Consider the following 17138-nt stretch of genomic DNA (forward strand, 5'->3'; position numbering starts at 1 on the left):
TTAATACACTTACGAGCCGTATTTGGCCCAGAAAACAAAATGCCCAAACAATAACAGTATCAAATATTTATTTATTGATACAATAACAATACAATCTTGTATAATAACTGTACATAAATATATATATAAATACATATAAATATAAATAATATAATATATGTAAAATAATATATATAATATCAAAGTAATGTAATAATAAATATATAATACAATAATATAATATAATAATACATAATATAATATAATCATATAATGTGTGTGTATATATATATATATATATATATATGTATATATATATATATGTATATATACATGTAAATGTCAGGAACAACAATAGTAATGAATATAACAAATAAAAACTTAACGGGCTCAGAACTAGATGGCCAAAACTACAGGAAGGAGTGTACAAATCATCATTAATCATTAACATCATTACTTTCCCCTTTCCTCTTCACTGGTCTTCCTCTGCATCCAGACTCTCCTCCCTCCATCTCCATCAGGGCCAGGTGTAGCCATCTTTTCACTGTAGCATCAGTTTCTTGGTCAGTGGCACTACTTGTTAATCTGTTGCACCTCACGGCAGCTAGAACATACATATACACATGAAATTAATTGTCAGTATCAGCAGCTCATGTAGCTACTATACGATTCCATTAACCAGGTCTTATTGACATTCTGATGGGACATCTACACTTAGGGAATGTTATTTTGCAGATCAATCCAGTAATGAGCTGGCAGTCTGGGAGAAAGCATATACTGGTATGAGGCTTTCTACTGAAGCTCAACTCTACTGAACTGAAGCAAAATTACAGTCTATATATGTAGAACAACATTCTTAATTCCCACCACCTAACCAGTTTTCTGTAAACAGATCTGAGTCCTACAACAGCTATTGGTATAATAGATAAAATCATGTTTGTTTTTTTTCCATGCTTGTCAGCTCACCTCTTTATTTTCCTCCACTCTACTCTGGTCTCTTCTTATTCCTTCCCTCTAATCTCTTCCTGCAAAGAGACAAAGCAGAACATTTCAAATTAAAAAAAAATGTTTTTAATAGCTTATAGTGAAAATGAAATTGTATATTGCAATGTTGTCTTTTCCCTCTATTTTCTCCTCACAGCACACCAGAATGCCTCATTTGTGTGTTAAAAATCATAAAATGTTTCTATGAAATGCCCCCTCAGCTGGGTCTCTGTTCCGATGGCTCTTCCGCTCTGCACCTTGGGCTGTGCGGCAGGCAGAGCCAGGCTCTGCGGGGATCCACACCTCCAAGCCGGCCGCGGAGCGGGGCCACAGGACAGAGCCGCTAACGTTAGATAGCATGCTAAGTTGCTAACAACAACGCCGTCTTTACCTGGTCACATGGCTGCTGTGGTAACTCAGCTTGCATTTTTGCATTCGAAATTGTTCATCACAGTACTTAGACAGTAATGGTTTAATACAATGATTATACAGAGACAGATATGCCACTCACCAGTATCCAAAGCGCTGCTGTGCTCTGTGCTGCTGCAGCCGCTGTTCAGAAAAAAATAAAGCGCGCACTGTGACCGTAAGGTTACGTGGGGGTGGGGGAGGTGGCGCCGTCTTATAATGTTACAGAAAACTTGCATATGTTTGTCTCTCCATGTTCCTACCCCCCCTCCACACCACCACAAATAGATTCCTGGTCGGTGGGAAACACTGTCAACAATAATTAATTCTAAAAACAATGACAGGGAGCTGATCTCAGTACTTATTAAAGTAGGTATATTTTTTAGGAAAGAATTAAATTGAGAGCAAAATTATGAATTCATTTATTTAATTCATCTGTGTTAGGAAATTATTAATCATAGGCTATCCAGCGGTTTCACTGTAATAAACTGCATGAGCAGTAGAAACCAGTCAGTCAAAATAAAAAAGTAAAAAACAAGCCACATTTCACATGGTTACAGCACACCTGCCAGCTGCTTTCATGGAGTCACAGAGTTATTAGGAAGAAAATAGAGCCTGCAGATTAAAGACAAAATTTTAGCAATAAAGCTAGACGGTTTATTTGGAATCCTTTCTTTTCTATTTATACAACACTAACATTGAAAGGTTAAACAAGAACAAAAGTCAGAACTTACCCAAGTAAGATGTTAAGAAATTTCTGCCAGATCATTTTGTTTAACTGTCTCTTTAAAAAAGGCAAAGAAAGTGATGACTTTTCTGTTGGATCTAAATGGTTTTAAGTCATTTTGACTTTACTTTTTAGCTTCAACAATTCTTCTGTTCAATCATCTGGCCTGTAATTTCAATCAGTTGTTACTTCTGGTGGCTCCAAAAGCACAGCTGTGTCCATCACTGACCTCCTTTTATTCAAATCGATTGTAATCTCCTCTGCTGGGGTCAAGTTTTGACTTCGTGGGCCATCCCCCGTGCTATGTGCTTTTTGTTGAGCAATAAAATTTTACAGAAATTTACTGTCAGCAGAAAACAAATCTATCACCTAATTTGATCATTTCACTTTAGGATACACTTACCAGACTGCAGAACATTTTGACATTTTGTTTTCACCTGTTGCCAGGTCTTTTTCTGACCAGAAGTTTGTTCTTTTCTGAAGGATTGTGGATGAAACTAACGATAACATGGGAAAAACTGATTCTACATAACCTGAGTAACATGTACTTCTATGGGCCACATTAGTTCTTACTGACAGACAAATGTCACCGATGGAAGAATCAGTTACATCAACATGATAGATATTCAAAGACAAAGATAGACATACAACTCTTGAACAGGATAGGCCAGAAGGAATTACATTGAAGACTAAATAGGAATTATTGGAATCTGACTGTGTTGAAGAAGTTCTCCATAAGAAACTAAAACACCACTACTGCTGAATTATTGTCTCATCCAAACTATCCTTCTTACACCATTCCTCAAAAAATAAACATTTGTTCTTGTAGACTTTAGGTCACTGGTTCATTAATAAACAAAACAGAATCAAAAATGGAAACAAAATGTTTTGACCCCAGTTCTCATCATGTATACCAAATGTGAAGTAATGCTCATAATTTGAAGCATTTAAATGCCAGTTTAGGGATATGCCAATGCAATAACACATTTCATTATTATTATTATTATTATTATGCAATCACAAAAAAGATGAGGCACTGTATACAGATCCAAGGCTACACTGAAAACACACACACACACACACACACACACACACACACACACACACAGTAATTTCTCACTACACACACACACACCAGACTCTGACATCTAACACACTCATACTTGATATTTAATTTGTGTTTCATTTGGTACGAACACTCATGACAACAACAGATCCAGGTCACATGTGGCCCACAGTTCAAATCTGATGTGTGGGCCACATACTAAATTTAACATCTGGCCCCGCATCTTTTTTGCCACCTTAAAGTGGTGCCAACTGAATGCCACCTGTGGCCCACAGCTCAAATTTGATATGAGGGCCACATACTAAACTCAACATCTGGCCCACATTTGGTTTGCCACCTTACAGAAGGTGCCACCTCTGCCACATCTGGGCCATGTTTGGTTCACATGCCTTATGCCAGTGCCGACTGCATGCCACCTGTGCCAGCTTCAAGCCAGATGTGGGCCACATTTCTCTTCTATGTGGGGAGTCATCAGATTAGCCTACTTTATAGTTAGCTAACACTAGCTAGCTAGCTAAGCTAGCTAACATTACTCTGTGGCTGTGTCTGAAATGGCATACTAACGTACTACTCATACTAAGTGTGACGTCAAAATAAGTATGTAGTGCGTTCACATTAGATAGTATGAAAAGACTGAGTACGCGAGAAATACCCGGATGTATACTATATCCGGAAAACACTAGTCATACTCAACCGCCCCATAATGCTTTGCGAGCTATCCACCGAAATGCAAGCCTCCGCGGGATCTGTGGCAGGACCGGGGCGATTTTTATTTTATTTTATGTGGTTAAGTAGTCATCCTAATCACCCCACAGATTTGAGAAATAGGCGTTTTCTGACCAACGTTTTAAATTTGTCAGACGCCTCACAACGTGCTACTGAATGCTAGCAGCTAGTTGCAGCAGCTCGCTTTGCATACAGAACAAGTAGCAGCTACCTCCAGTAGCCTGCAGCTACAATTGAAACGATTCACATAATCTGGCTAATAACTGCATGAGGAGTGCCGGATTGAAATTACCACATTAATTATGCGACTGTTTGTTAGCGTAAAATCGACCTGAAGCCGGCATTCAGCAGAGATATTTGATAGCCGTACTTCCGGTTTTTGTCGTTGGAGGTTTGAAATGCATTATGGGAAACGTAGTAGTATACTACAGTGTGAACGGTCGGCATTCTAATCATACTTATAGTACGTAGTATACAGTATATACTCATTGAGAATGTAGTATGTAGTACGTTAGTATGACATTTCAGACACAGCCTATGTATTGAGTGTGTGTGTGTGTGTGTGTGTGTGTGTGTGTGTGTGTGTGTGTGTGTGTGTGTGTGTGTGTGTGTGTGTGTGTGTGTGGTCAGGTGCTGGCTATACTTGTGGGGACCAAATGTCCCCACAACTGTAGGAAAACCGAAAACAATGTCACTTGTGGGGACCTCATTTCGGTTTTGCATTGTTGTGCAAATCATTGTTGTGTGGAAGAAAATATAACACAAACAACAGCACTAATTACCTCCGCCAGGAGGTTATGTAATCACCGGAGTTTGTTTGTCTGTCTGTCCGTCTGTCTGTGTGTGTGTGTGTCTGTCTGTCTGTCTGTTTGTCTGTTAACAGCATAACTCAAAAAGTCATGGACGGATTTTCACCAAATTTTACAGGATGTCCGGAAGAGCAAGAGTAAGAATCGATTAGATTTTGGAGGTGATCACCGTCTGGATCTAGGAATTTTTTGAAGGTCGAAGGACAATTGAGAAATGGCCGCCAGGCGGCCAGGCACGAGTAAGAATCTAATCGATTCTTACTCGTGTTCTTCCGGACATCCTGTAAAAATTTGGTGAAAATCCGTCCATGACTTTTTGAGTTATGCTGTTAACAGACAAACAGACAGACAGACAGACACATACACACACACGGACAGACAGACGGACAAACAGACAAACGGGATGGCGGAGGTATGCGCTCTCCGAGTGCTTTTGTAGTTAAAGCTGTAAGCAACATTGAATGGATCCTCACATCTTTGTTGGTCAGTGAATCCAAGCATGTCCACCAGGTGGCGCTGAGATTATATGTCAGCCTATGGATGTGATGAAGGCCAGACTCTGATCAAACATGTAAAGTTTGTGGCAGATTGGAGCATATTCAGGAGAGTTAAGCAGCACTTCCTGTTTCATGGCGAACTGTCAAAACTCCACCAGCTGCCATTTTCCAAGTCCTCAGACTGTTGTGGAGCATTTTGAGAACTTTTGATCATCAATACCTGGTGGATATCCTGGCCAAATTTCAGCTCTGTCAAGGTTAGCCTGTTTGAGTTTGTAACTTTTGAAAATGTGCAAAATTGGTCTGAAATCAGACACATAATTCAAAATGGCCGACTTCCTGTCGTGTTTTAGGCATGGGTGTCAATCACATCTTTGTGCATCTTGATGAGTTACACATGTTTACCACATTTCATAGCTGTAGGTGACACATACTGGCCACAGTTCCTGTTTGAAATTTTCCAGGTGGTGCTATGGAGCCATTTTACCATATATCTTTGCCAGTTCCCATCAAATATCAAATTTTTACTGGTTCAGATATGCATGCAAATATTCACCTATTTATGAGTAGTTTTAGGCCTTCAAATTTGTGATTCCAAAGTGGACACAAGAAAGAATAATACACTGCTCAAACAAATTAAAGGAACACTTTTTAATCTAAGTACTGCATGAAGTCAGTCAAACTTCTGGGACACTGATCTGGTACCAGAGGGTTTTTTAAATCAGCTCCAGCTTTGGTGTTCCTGAAATTAACCACAGCTTCACTAGAGGGTAACAATGAGTGAAAGCTAATGACATTTTGTTCTCTCCTCATGTTTCTTGACACTAGCTTAGCATCGGGCTAGGGTCAGTGTCTCTACTGGTAGCACGAGGAGATACTGGACCCTACAGAGGTTGTTCAGGAAGTCCAGCTCCTCCTGGATCAATACCTGCCAGAAGGTCTGCTGTGTCTCCCAGCACATTCTCATGGAGGAGGTTCCAGGAGACAGGCAGTTCTTCTAGGAGAGCTGGACATGAACTGTAGAAGGTCCTCAGCCCATCAGCAAGACAGGTATCTGCTCTTTTATGTTATGGTTCATGAGTTGAGGAGTTGGACTGCCCTGGGTACAAAGGTAGACCTTCTCCTCTGTGTCCTGCATGCAGGGCAGCAAAGTTGTCGACCAGAAGGAAGCCACTCAGATGCAGAGCAGAGATCATGTGAGGGTTACGGATGATCCGGTTTGCCAGTCTGTGTTAGAGGAGAATTTCAGCTGATTGTCAAAGATGGTGCCTAGATATTTGTACTCCTCCACAAGCTCAACAGGCGTTCCATGGATGGTGGTGGTGACAGCTGTAGCCAGCGCCATCTGCTGGTTGGAAAAGGTCACCACCATCTCCTTGTTTTTTAAGGTTGTTGCTAGAGGTACGGACCAGTACCCGTAGCCTGTGGACTACGGATACGGCACTTGCCATTTGCCAATCAGATACGTGAGATCTGGTCACGTGACTCCCGGTAGACGCTAGCAGTACAGACCCGTAGCATCGATACTACAGGTACGGACCCTAAACCTGACCCTAACACTAACCCTAACCTTAACCTTTGCTTACCTTTCAACAGTTTGCAGTGGTTAGCAGCTTCTTGACTCGCGAGACTCGCGTACGGGTCCGTATCTGTCTGGCAAATGGAAAGTGCCGTATCCGTAGCCCACAGGCTACGTGTACGTTTCCGTATCTGTAGACACTACCTTTTTTTAACATTCAACTCCAGACAAGAGTCATCACACCAGTCCACAACTGCTGGAGGACTGAGCTGTGGGACTGAGGAGGTCCTGACAGCAGAGACAGGAGGACCGAGAAGGTCTTACAGCAGAGACAGGAGGATCGAGGAGGTCTTGACAGCAGAGACAGGAGGATCGAGGAGGTCTTACAGCAGAGACAGGAGGATCGAGGAGGTCTTACAGCAGAGACAGGAGGATCGAGGAGGTCTTACAGCAGAGACAGGAGGATCGAGGAGGTCTTGGACAGCAGAGACAGGAGGATCGAGGAGGTCTTGACAGCAGAGACAGGAGGACTGTGTCGTCTGCAGATCTGACCAGGTGGGAATTGGGCTGTGTGGATCTGCAGATCTATGTAGAGGAAGAAGAGTAGCAAGAGAGGACACAGCCCTGAGGAGAACCATGGAGGTGTGTAGTAGATCAGAGAAGGTGTTTTTGATCTGTGTTTTATAAAGTCCAGTACCTACAGGATGAGCTGATCATTCAGGTGGAAGCCGGAGGAGAGTTTATGAGCCAGGAGTGAGGCTGGAAGGTGTTAAATGCGAGGAGAAGTCAGCAAACAGGAGTCTGGCTGAGGTGTTGGGTGTTCAAGGTGACGGTGTAATCAGTGGTCCCCAAACTACGGCCCGCGGACCGGATACGGCCCGCCTCTACATTTGGCCGGTCCCCCTGAACAACACCAGAGACTCTTTTTTTTTTTTCAGTCTGGCACGCGATCGAGACTAATACACGCATAGAACATGACATTCTACTGGAACCTACAAAAGGTTCGTGTTTCCTCTAGGACTTTTTTCTGTAGGCGCCCCCCCCCCCCACACACACACAAGACACACACACAGACACACACAGGTAGATACTGAGAGCACCACAGTTCTCTGTAGGTTACTTAGTATTCGCGAGTACCCGACACGGTGCAGACTGCTGTGAAGGTGGAGGACATGCGGCGGTGGAGCATTTCCAACAATTAAAAAAATAAATTAAAGGAGCGGCGCTGGAATTTTAGTAGCAGCGAGCTGCCGCTGCAGAATGAATGTGATTGAAAGGAAGGAACACAGACCTTTGAGACACTGCTCATATGAGTCCATTTAAGAGAATTCTGCTCTGACAACTAAGCTGAACTTTTACCTGTAAAGGATTGTGCACGGCACGACAGAAAATTAATGTTACACAGACTTTTTTCTGTGAAGAACCCAGAGAGGGTAATTTGGTTATTATTTATTTCATAAATAGTGTTATTTTTATGCCATTAGTAGTGTTATTATTTATTTCCTGACTTTTTTTTTTCTGTGAAGATCCCAGAAAGGGTTATTATTGGTTATGTGTGGCTTTCTGGAAAACAATGTTTACGTTTAGGCACCCCTGCGATCGTCACACTTTTTCAGTGACAAAACTTGACCGTGGCCCCCCACCAGAGAAGGGAAACGTTATGTGGCCCTCACAGGAAAAGTTTGGGGAGCCCTGATGTAAAGTGTTCAGAATGAATGTTTTGGCATCATCAGCACCTGTCTACTATCTAACATAATATACAATATCAGATAGATAAGACAGATAATAGATAGTACAAGATAGATAGATAGATAGATAGATAGATAGATAGATAGATAGATAGATAGATAGATAGATAGATAGATAGATAGATGATAGATAGATGAAGATAGACTTTTGACTTTTAGCAAACTTTAATTATGTGACATTCTGACAAAATCTCAAGACATTTACATTTTTAACATGTAATAATAAACAATATTATATTAACACACTGTCTCACTCATACACACACACACACTCAAAAAACAAAAAACAAAAACTAGTCCTTCAGAAATGTAGTACCAAAGAGCCATCCTTCTCCAGCGAGCACAGGACTGCCTGACCCCACACATCCCTAAAACCATCCAAGTTGTTTGTCAATTTATAAAGCATATTCAATTCTGAGTCGAGCTGCTACCAAACCCTTCAAACAAGAGACTGGGTCAGTCCAGCCCACCCCAGCACTTTGTTCTTACGACTTTTCCATATTGCCAATTTGGCACTAGCAAAGACAAAATTAATCAACACCAGAGTTCGCTTTTTCTTGGAATGTATTTGGGACCAAAGATGAAAAGGGGAAAGAAAACACCTCTCCCAAACCCCCACCACTCTGCAGTGTTCAAAAAGCCCTGCTAGTCTGGACAGGACAGCACCAGGTGTTCGGTGGGTCTCTGTGTGTGAGCAGAAAGGACATCCATCCCCAGTGCTTGGATCAAGGTGAGCTCTGTATCTGTTCGTAGCTATTACTCCATGTATAATCCTCCACTGGAGATCAGCCAACACGTTTCTCCACAGGAGGCTTATACAGGACCCTCCAGCTGCCGTTAGGGGAAAAGCCTGAGCCAAAACTCTCAGTCCACTTGGACTCCCTGACTCCAGTGAGGGAGTCCAGGTTCAGCACCTTCATGCAGCTCAGGTAAAACTGCTTTCCTGTGCAGGAGCTCAAAGTACCCAGTACTGGACTCCTCAGAGACAGCAGCAGCCCACTCCTGCTCTCTCCAGTCACCCACTGCAGGATTCACACTCAGAGACGGGAAGGTGTACTCATGGCCGTCTGTCCAACGCTCGGCCAGGACCCCGACTCTGAGCAAAAGGCCCTGGAGGGGCCCCGACAGGGACTGCCACACCTCCTTCATCAAGTCTGCAGCACTCTGGTTGATCTTATGCCAGTAAGCTGAGCCAGTCTCTCCCGGGGGGTCTTGCGAGGTGTCCAAGCTCGTGACTCCTGCTTTAACGAAGCACTTTTCAGCGTGACAGAGGACAGCACGGTGCTAACCAGGAGATCATTACTGAAAAGTGGCTCCTCAAAACAGCCACGTCCCGGGCTTTGGGTCAGACATTCGAGTGAACACTAGAGTCCTCCAGGCCTCAAACACAGACATGTAAAAAGGTGAGAGTTCAGTAAAGCTTGAAGCAGGGGGCTTCAACAGGAACAGCTGCTTGTCCAGTCCCAGTCCTCCAAGCTTTCCGGAGCAGCAGCACGGCTAACGCCGACCAGCTGAGAGATGATCTATACAGCAGCCGCTGAGCTGCCTGAGCACTGAAAGCTGCAGTCCTGGAGGCGATGGTCGCATCAGGCCCGTCGTCCCCCCTCAATGCCACCGGAAGGATACGGACGGCCATGGCTCGAAGCCCAGTGATGACCCGACCAGAAAAAGTCCACCAGGAGCCAGCTGCAAATGTTTCATCAGTTCAGATGGAGGGTTCAGCACATAGAGTCTGTGCCACAGGGATTGATGCCACCAGATTGTTGACAATCAGAGCTCTTCCCCTGTAAGACATCTGAGGTAGCAACCATTTCCATTTAGATAACTTGGCTTCTACCTTTTCCAGCACTCCCTCCCCAGTTTTTAGCTATAATGTCCTCACTTCCCAAATTACACTCCCAAGACCTTTAGCCCCCTGTTTTCCCACCTGAGGCCACCAGGAAGACTCGGGAATGTTCCCTGCACTCCAGTGGCCGACAAAACAAGCCTCACTTTTGTCCCAGTTAACTTTCGCTGAAGCAGCCTTCTCATAGAGGCCCAGACAGTTTTTTAGCTGCTGGGTGTCCTCCTGACCCTGCACAAAACATTAACATCATCAGCATAAGCAGACACAACTAAAGACCTGTTCTGAGCTGGTTCAGGTTAAAACATAAGCCCCTCAATTGCTTTCTGAGTTTACAAAGAAGAGGCTCAATGGCCACACTGTACAGTTGGCCAGAGAGAGGACAACCCTGCCTGATACCTCTGCCAACTGTAACAGGACTGCTGAGCCCACCGCCCACCTTCACTACACAACATGCACCACTGTACAACAGCTTCACCCAGGAAAGGAAGTGCTCCCCAACACCAAAAGCCTGCAATGTGGAAAACAAAAAGGAGTGATCGATACGATCGAAGGCTTTCTCCTGGTCAATAGATATTATTCCAGTCTTTAAGTTGTACAGTTTGCACACATCAAAAGTGTCACGCATTAAAAACAAATTGTCCAACATGGATCTGTCAGGGACACAGTAAGACTGATCAGCACCAATGATAAAATCCATAAAACCCTTCAGTCTGTTGGCTAAAACCTTTGACAATATTTTATAGTCCGTACATAAAAGGGCTACGGGTCTCCAGTTCTTCAGCAGGGTCAGGTCCCCCTTCTTTGGCAGAAGCGATATCACCGCCCGCCTGCAGGAGGCCGGAAGAGTTCCCCTCAGGAAAGACTCCTGAAACACGTCCAGCAGGTCCGGTCCCAGGGTGCTCCAGAAGTGTTTAAAGAAATCTGCTGGTAAACCGTCCATACCCGGTGCTTTCCCTGAGGCCATCTTTGTTACGCAGAGGTCAGCTCCTCCAAGGTGATGTGGCAGCCCAAGGTGTCCTGATCTGCTGGGCTCAGCTGAGGAAGGTCCTGGAGAAGCTCAGCTGCAGCCTCCACATCACAGCGCTCAGCTCTGAACAGCTCGGAGTAGAAAGTCACGGCATGCCTCCTCATCTCAGTGGGGTCTGAGGTTAACCCCCCATCAGGCAGACGCAGACACACCATTTGTTTCCTTTGGCCTTGTGACTTCTCCAAGTTGAAAAAGAAGGACGTTGGGGCATCAATATCTCTGATGGTGGTGAAGCGGGCTCGGACCAGGGCTCCTTTAGCTTTCTCCAGGAGGAAAGAGTTCAGCTGCTGTTTCTTGGAGAGCAACCGTTCAGGGTTCTCCACAGACACACACTCCAGCTCCCTGATCTCTGCCTCCAGCTGCTCCATGGCCCTTTGGACTTCTGCAGTGGACTGGGCGGAGTACTGTTGGCAGAAAACCCTAATCTGACCCTTTCCTACCTCCCACCACTGACTAAGAGAACCAAAAAACTCTTTCCTGGACCTCCACTCTGCCCAAAACAGTTTAAAATTTTTACAAAAATTAAAATCATTCAAAAGTTTTATATTAAAATGCCAGAATGACCTGGACTTTCCTGAAGAAGCCAAAACCAATTCTAATAAAACCAGGTGATGGTCAGAGAAACCGACTGGTTGGATTTGACTCTTGGCTGCACGAGTAATAAAAGACGATGAAATATAAAATCTGTCCAGTCTCGCTGTACTGACCGTGCCGCCGTCAAGAGACTCTCACCCAGGTGTACTGTCGAGTGGAGGGGTGTTTTAACCTCCAGATGTCAACGAGGTTTGCCTCTGCGACCATCTGGGCCAGGAAAGAGGATGACTGAGACTGAATCTCCTGTCCTATCCTGTCCAAAGTGCCGTCAGTGCAGCAGTTCCAATCCCCCCCAGTATGATGCACTCCCCCTGACTGCTACTCCCTAAACTGTTTTTTAACAGATTAAATAAAACCAGACGTTCAGAGCTTTGATTAGGTGCATAAATGCTAAATAAATTAAAAACAAACCCCATGATTTCCACCTTTACCATTAAAGCTCTGCCCGCCATGATCTCACAGCTGGATAAAATGGTAACATGTATGGATGGGGAGAATAAAACAGACACTCCAGCACTACGGTTTGAGCCGTGGCTGAGTGCATACTGACCCCCCCACCACATTCCCCAGTCTGCCTCATTAACACTGTCACTGTGTGTTTCCTGCAACAAAACTACATCTATTTTTTTCTGTTTAATAATTTCAGATACTAATGCTCTTTTCTGTGGGCTTCTACCCCCATTAATATTTAAAGAAGCTACCCTTAAAGGCTGCATATGAGGAGACATGAAAAAGAGCAGGACAGACAGAAAAATACAGCAGAGAGAAAACACCCTGTGACACACAATCATTTCTGAAATTATTTGGAAACTTACGTTTTTTCAGTACGTTTTTTCCCCTCAGAATTTTCCTCACATGTGCGACATGCTTTTGGAGACGATACCGTTTTTTGTCACACAGCAGGTCCCTACCTACGACCTTCTGCAGAGTATCAACAGATTTCACAAATTTCTGCATGTCAGGAAATAATCTGTTATCTCCACTGACCTGCCAAAAGAGTCATCTAAGAAGTCTGTCACCTCCTCCAAAGAATATAATCTGTGCTCAGTGACACACTGTCTGCCACAGACACAGAATCTGAGTCAATATCAGCATCTGAGAAAACCACTGCCTGCTGACTGCGCCCTGGAGCAGCCTGAGACCCAGTCTGCAGCTTCTGCTCCGTGTCTGCAGCCTCCACCTGCATCAGCTCACCTGCAGCCCTCACCTGCTCAGGAGCACAAACTCCCAAATCCTCTGCTGTGTGAGCCTCAGCATGCTCAACACGGCACTCAGTCACAGTATTCACTGGCACACTTTCAACAAAAACCGAGTTAGACTCGGAAACACTGTGCTGTGCGGCAGCCGCGGAGGGCGCGCCAGCGGCAGCCGCCGCCGCGGCCGAGCCCGCGGCAGCCGCCGCCGCGGCCAGCCCGCGGGACCGGCAACAGCCACCGAGTCCCCGGAGCAGGCAATCGCAGCATCTGGCTCCGTGGAACCGGCCGCAGCCACCGCGCCCGCGGGACCCGGAGCCACAGCCCGCCCGGCCCCACCGCTCACCTCCCCGCCGTCACCCCAGCCGGTCTCACCGTTTGCTGTCTGTGTGGACAGGCAACACGTTTATGGCCCACGTCCCCACACTCAAAACACTTCATGTTTCCTGAGCTAGCATAAACCATGTAGAAGCCTTCCTCATGTTTTACACGGAAGGACACATCCAGTGTTTGTGACGGAGAGTCCAAAAACATAAAAACCTGTCTCCGCAGTGACTGAACATGCTTCAACTTAACGTCTTTACACCCCAACGCAACAGTACGAAACCCACTGGCAAACTTACCAAAACGCCTTAGCTCCTTCTCCAGCGCTTCGTTCTGAATGAATGGAGGGACGCCAGATACTGTGATCCGCGTAGACGGCACGGCCAGAGGAGAAACTTGAATAAACTCCTCGTCGAGGGTTAATCCATTCTCTATCAGAGTTGTCACAAAGCTCTGATGCTTAAAAAAAACGACGACAGCCTTGTTCATACGGGAAGCATAAGAAATGTTCCCGTGACCCACCTGGTCTCCTACCGCCAGCAGAACCTGCTCCACGGTGGAGGCCGGTGGCGGCACCAGCCTCACACCGTGGCTCAGGGAAGCCGGCGGCGATGGCGTCTCAGAGGACGCCATCCCCACCACGAGGCACCAAACACACCAAAAAACGCCAAAAACACTAAACTGTTAACCCAAAGTTTCACCAAATAATTCAAACAATGAACATTCAGAAAACAAAGTGACAAATACAAAAGAAAGACAAAAGTTTGAACACCCTCTATCGCTCTACCTCAACACACCTCCACCCACAGATAGATAGATAGATAGATAGATAGATAGATAGATAGATAGATAGATAGATAGATAGATGATAGATAGATAGATGATAGACAGATAGATGATAGATGATAGACAGATAGATAGATGATAGATAGATAGATGATAGATGATAGATAGATAGATAGATAGATAGATAGATGATAGATAGATAGATAGATAGATAGATAGATAGATAGATGATAGATGATAGATAGATAGATGATAGATAGATAGATGATAGATGATAGATAGATGATAGACAGATAGATAGATAGATAGATGATAGATGATAGATGATAGATAGATAGATAGATAGATAGATGATAGATGATAGATAGATAGATAGATAGATAGATGATAGATAGATAGATAGATAGATAGATAGATAGATGATAGATGATAGATAGATAGATGATAGATAGATAGATGATAGATGATAGATGATAGATAGATAGATGATAGATGATAGATGATAGATAGATGATAGATAGATGATAGATGATAGATGATAGATAGATAGATAGATAGATAGATAGATAGATAGATAGATAGATAGATCTGTCATTATGTGGACTTCCGTTAGAATTTGTCTCGTTGTGAAACTCGTTCTGTGCTTGTTTTGTTTTTGTGGCTGTTTAGAAGGAAGAAAAAAACGATGGCAGTGAAACTTGTGTTATCTCAGCAGGACGTGGCGCCTCTTGCTCCTCCAAGTCCTCGCTGTTCCCAGACCAATATGTTCACTAGATTCCACTTATTTCATCCTCATGTACAAATCTGGGTGCTCGCTGCAGATTTTAGCACGTTTCAGAGCCAGGGAAGGAGGCTGGCGTCTTCTTATTTAAATTCTGAGCTGTTTATGAGGGATTATCTGAGCAGCATATAGCTGGAAGCTGAATGAAGGATTCTATTCTCTCTCTGTGGGGAAACAACAGCTTTAAAAACATGATATATGCTGAGTACAGTCAGTCCAGCAGTGCTTTTAGGATGCAGGGTGATATTATACGAAGCGGCGCCAGGATTCCTTTAATGACTGCAGATCTGGCAGCTCTGAAGTCCAACCACTCGCTGCTGAAGACCAAAACAGGACTTGATTAGTGTTTCCTCTGCAGGGAAGCAGCTCTGGACAGATGTACAGCGGCACCGACAGCGAGCTGCCAGCCGGATTAAAAAAAAAACAAAAGAAATCTTAAGAGAGGGACGAGTGGAAGCGTCTGAGCTGCAGTGGAGTGAGAGCAACAGTTGAGCTTCTCCCCTGACAGCTGTATTAGCGCTAATGACAGGCTGTGTTTCTGAAGCACCTGGCTGCAGCACGTCGATACGAGCAAACAACAAAACCTCTCACACGGAAATTACACGCTGGAAATGCATCCAGGACAGAGCGACACGAGGCCGACCCTCTGGATGCACTCGGTGTTTCTGAATCATCCTCGCTGCTGATGACACACTGGTGGGTGAGATCTGAGCCGGACGAGGTGTGATGAAACCAGCAACCAAGAATGACTCATGAAGATACTTTCTGCTGCTGCTTATCAGGAAATCTGAGTCTGATCATCACTGTTCCTCACTGCATCTTCATTTATCCTCATTGTAGTCTAATTTTTCCTAACCGTGGTCACATTTTTCTTTACTGTGAGCAAATTTTTCCTCACATATCCTCACTTATCCTCACTCTATTCTTATTTTTCCTCATCTTTTCCCATTGTTGTCTAATTTATCCTCATTATATTCAAATTTTTCCTGACCACTGGCTCATTTTCCCCCTCTGTATTCTCATTTTTTCTTACTGTATCCTCATTTTCCTCATTATATCATCATTTTTTCCTCATTTCCTAGTTTTTTCTCATCGTGGCCTCCCTTTCTCCCATAGTTGCTGCTGATGACACACTGGTGGGTGAGATCTGAGCCGGACGAGGTGTGATGAAACCAGCGACCAAGAATGACTCATGAAGACACTCTCTGCGGCTGCTTATCAGGAAATCTGAGTCTGCAGCGGCTGAGAACCTGAGAATCTCCTGTAGGACCCACGGTGAATGGTCCAGTTTACACCACAGCGGTTTCAGGATGGAGCCAAATGTTTTGTTGTGTCGCTGTCTCCCGTTCACACAGAAACGGTGTTTTCAGGCCTCGACACGCTCGGATAACGACGGTGAGATCATGGTGGTGATATCTTTGATATCTCTAAATCGGTGGTCCTACGTCGTACTGTGAGACAGGTTCAAGGACGGCTGTGAGTAGCATCAGGTGGGATGTCTGAGCTCGTTCCTGATTGGTCTGTGTTCCTGAGCTGGTAACCAACACCACAAACACGTCACCAAAGCGACCACTGAAATTAAAAATCCCATTACAATTTACTGATTACAGCTCCGGGTCCGTATAACACGTCATCTGGGTCTGGATCTGGTCCAGTTAGCGCCCCCTGCTGTGTAACATATTAGTGTGGATAATTCATTGCAACTCTGATTGTGTTTCTGGCTTCTTCTATGATATAAATAACGCTACAGGATGCCAAAAGTAGCCCATACCACCACCTTCTGTCAACAGTTACCTTCACACCTGCTTGACGTATATGCTGTAAATAGTTTTCAAAAATTCTTATTCATTATTCAACAAAAACAGTTAAAAAACAGAAAAAAACATATTTACTGAATTTACTGTTTTTGTAATAAAAGTGAATGTTTCCGATTGAGCTATCATTTTGGTCAAAAGCAAGACAGAAAACAACAAAAACAAGACACAAAACAACAAGAACCAGACAAAACAAGACAAACGACACAAAATAAGAAAAATGAGACACAAAACTACAAACACAAGACACAAAATTATAAAAACAAGACACAAAATGACAAAAAATGAGACATGAAAAGGCAAAAAATGG

General features: G+C 44.2%; 1 protein-coding gene and 1 long non-coding RNA gene across 2 annotated transcripts in view; one reads left to right on the plus strand and one right to left on the minus strand.

Moving 5' to 3' along the window:
- Nucleotides 1-306: 306 nt before the first annotated feature.
- Nucleotides 307-17138, minus strand: part of LOC110965491 (neuronal growth regulator 1-like) — a 667889-nt gene continuing 651057 nt past the window's right edge. Inside the window, exons 7-8 of the mRNA XM_051947044.1 lie at nucleotides 946-1004; nucleotides 307-583 (exon numbers count right to left, since the gene is read on the minus strand). Coding sequence (XP_051803004.1) covers nucleotides 994-1004 — 11 coding nt within the window. The 3' untranslated portion in view covers nucleotides 307-583; nucleotides 946-993. The remainder of the gene's footprint in view (nucleotides 584-945; nucleotides 1005-17138) is intronic.
- Nucleotides 14818-16949, plus strand: LOC127533602 (uncharacterized). The gene is made up of 2 exons (XR_007941365.1): nucleotides 14818-15710; nucleotides 16131-16949. It is a non-coding gene; the product is annotated as an uncharacterized LOC127533602 (long non-coding RNA).

This window comes from Acanthochromis polyacanthus, chromosome 4 (assembly GCF_021347895.1).
Source record: "Acanthochromis polyacanthus isolate Apoly-LR-REF ecotype Palm Island chromosome 4, KAUST_Apoly_ChrSc, whole genome shotgun sequence".
NCBI lineage: Eukaryota > Metazoa > Chordata > Actinopteri > Pomacentridae > Acanthochromis > Acanthochromis polyacanthus.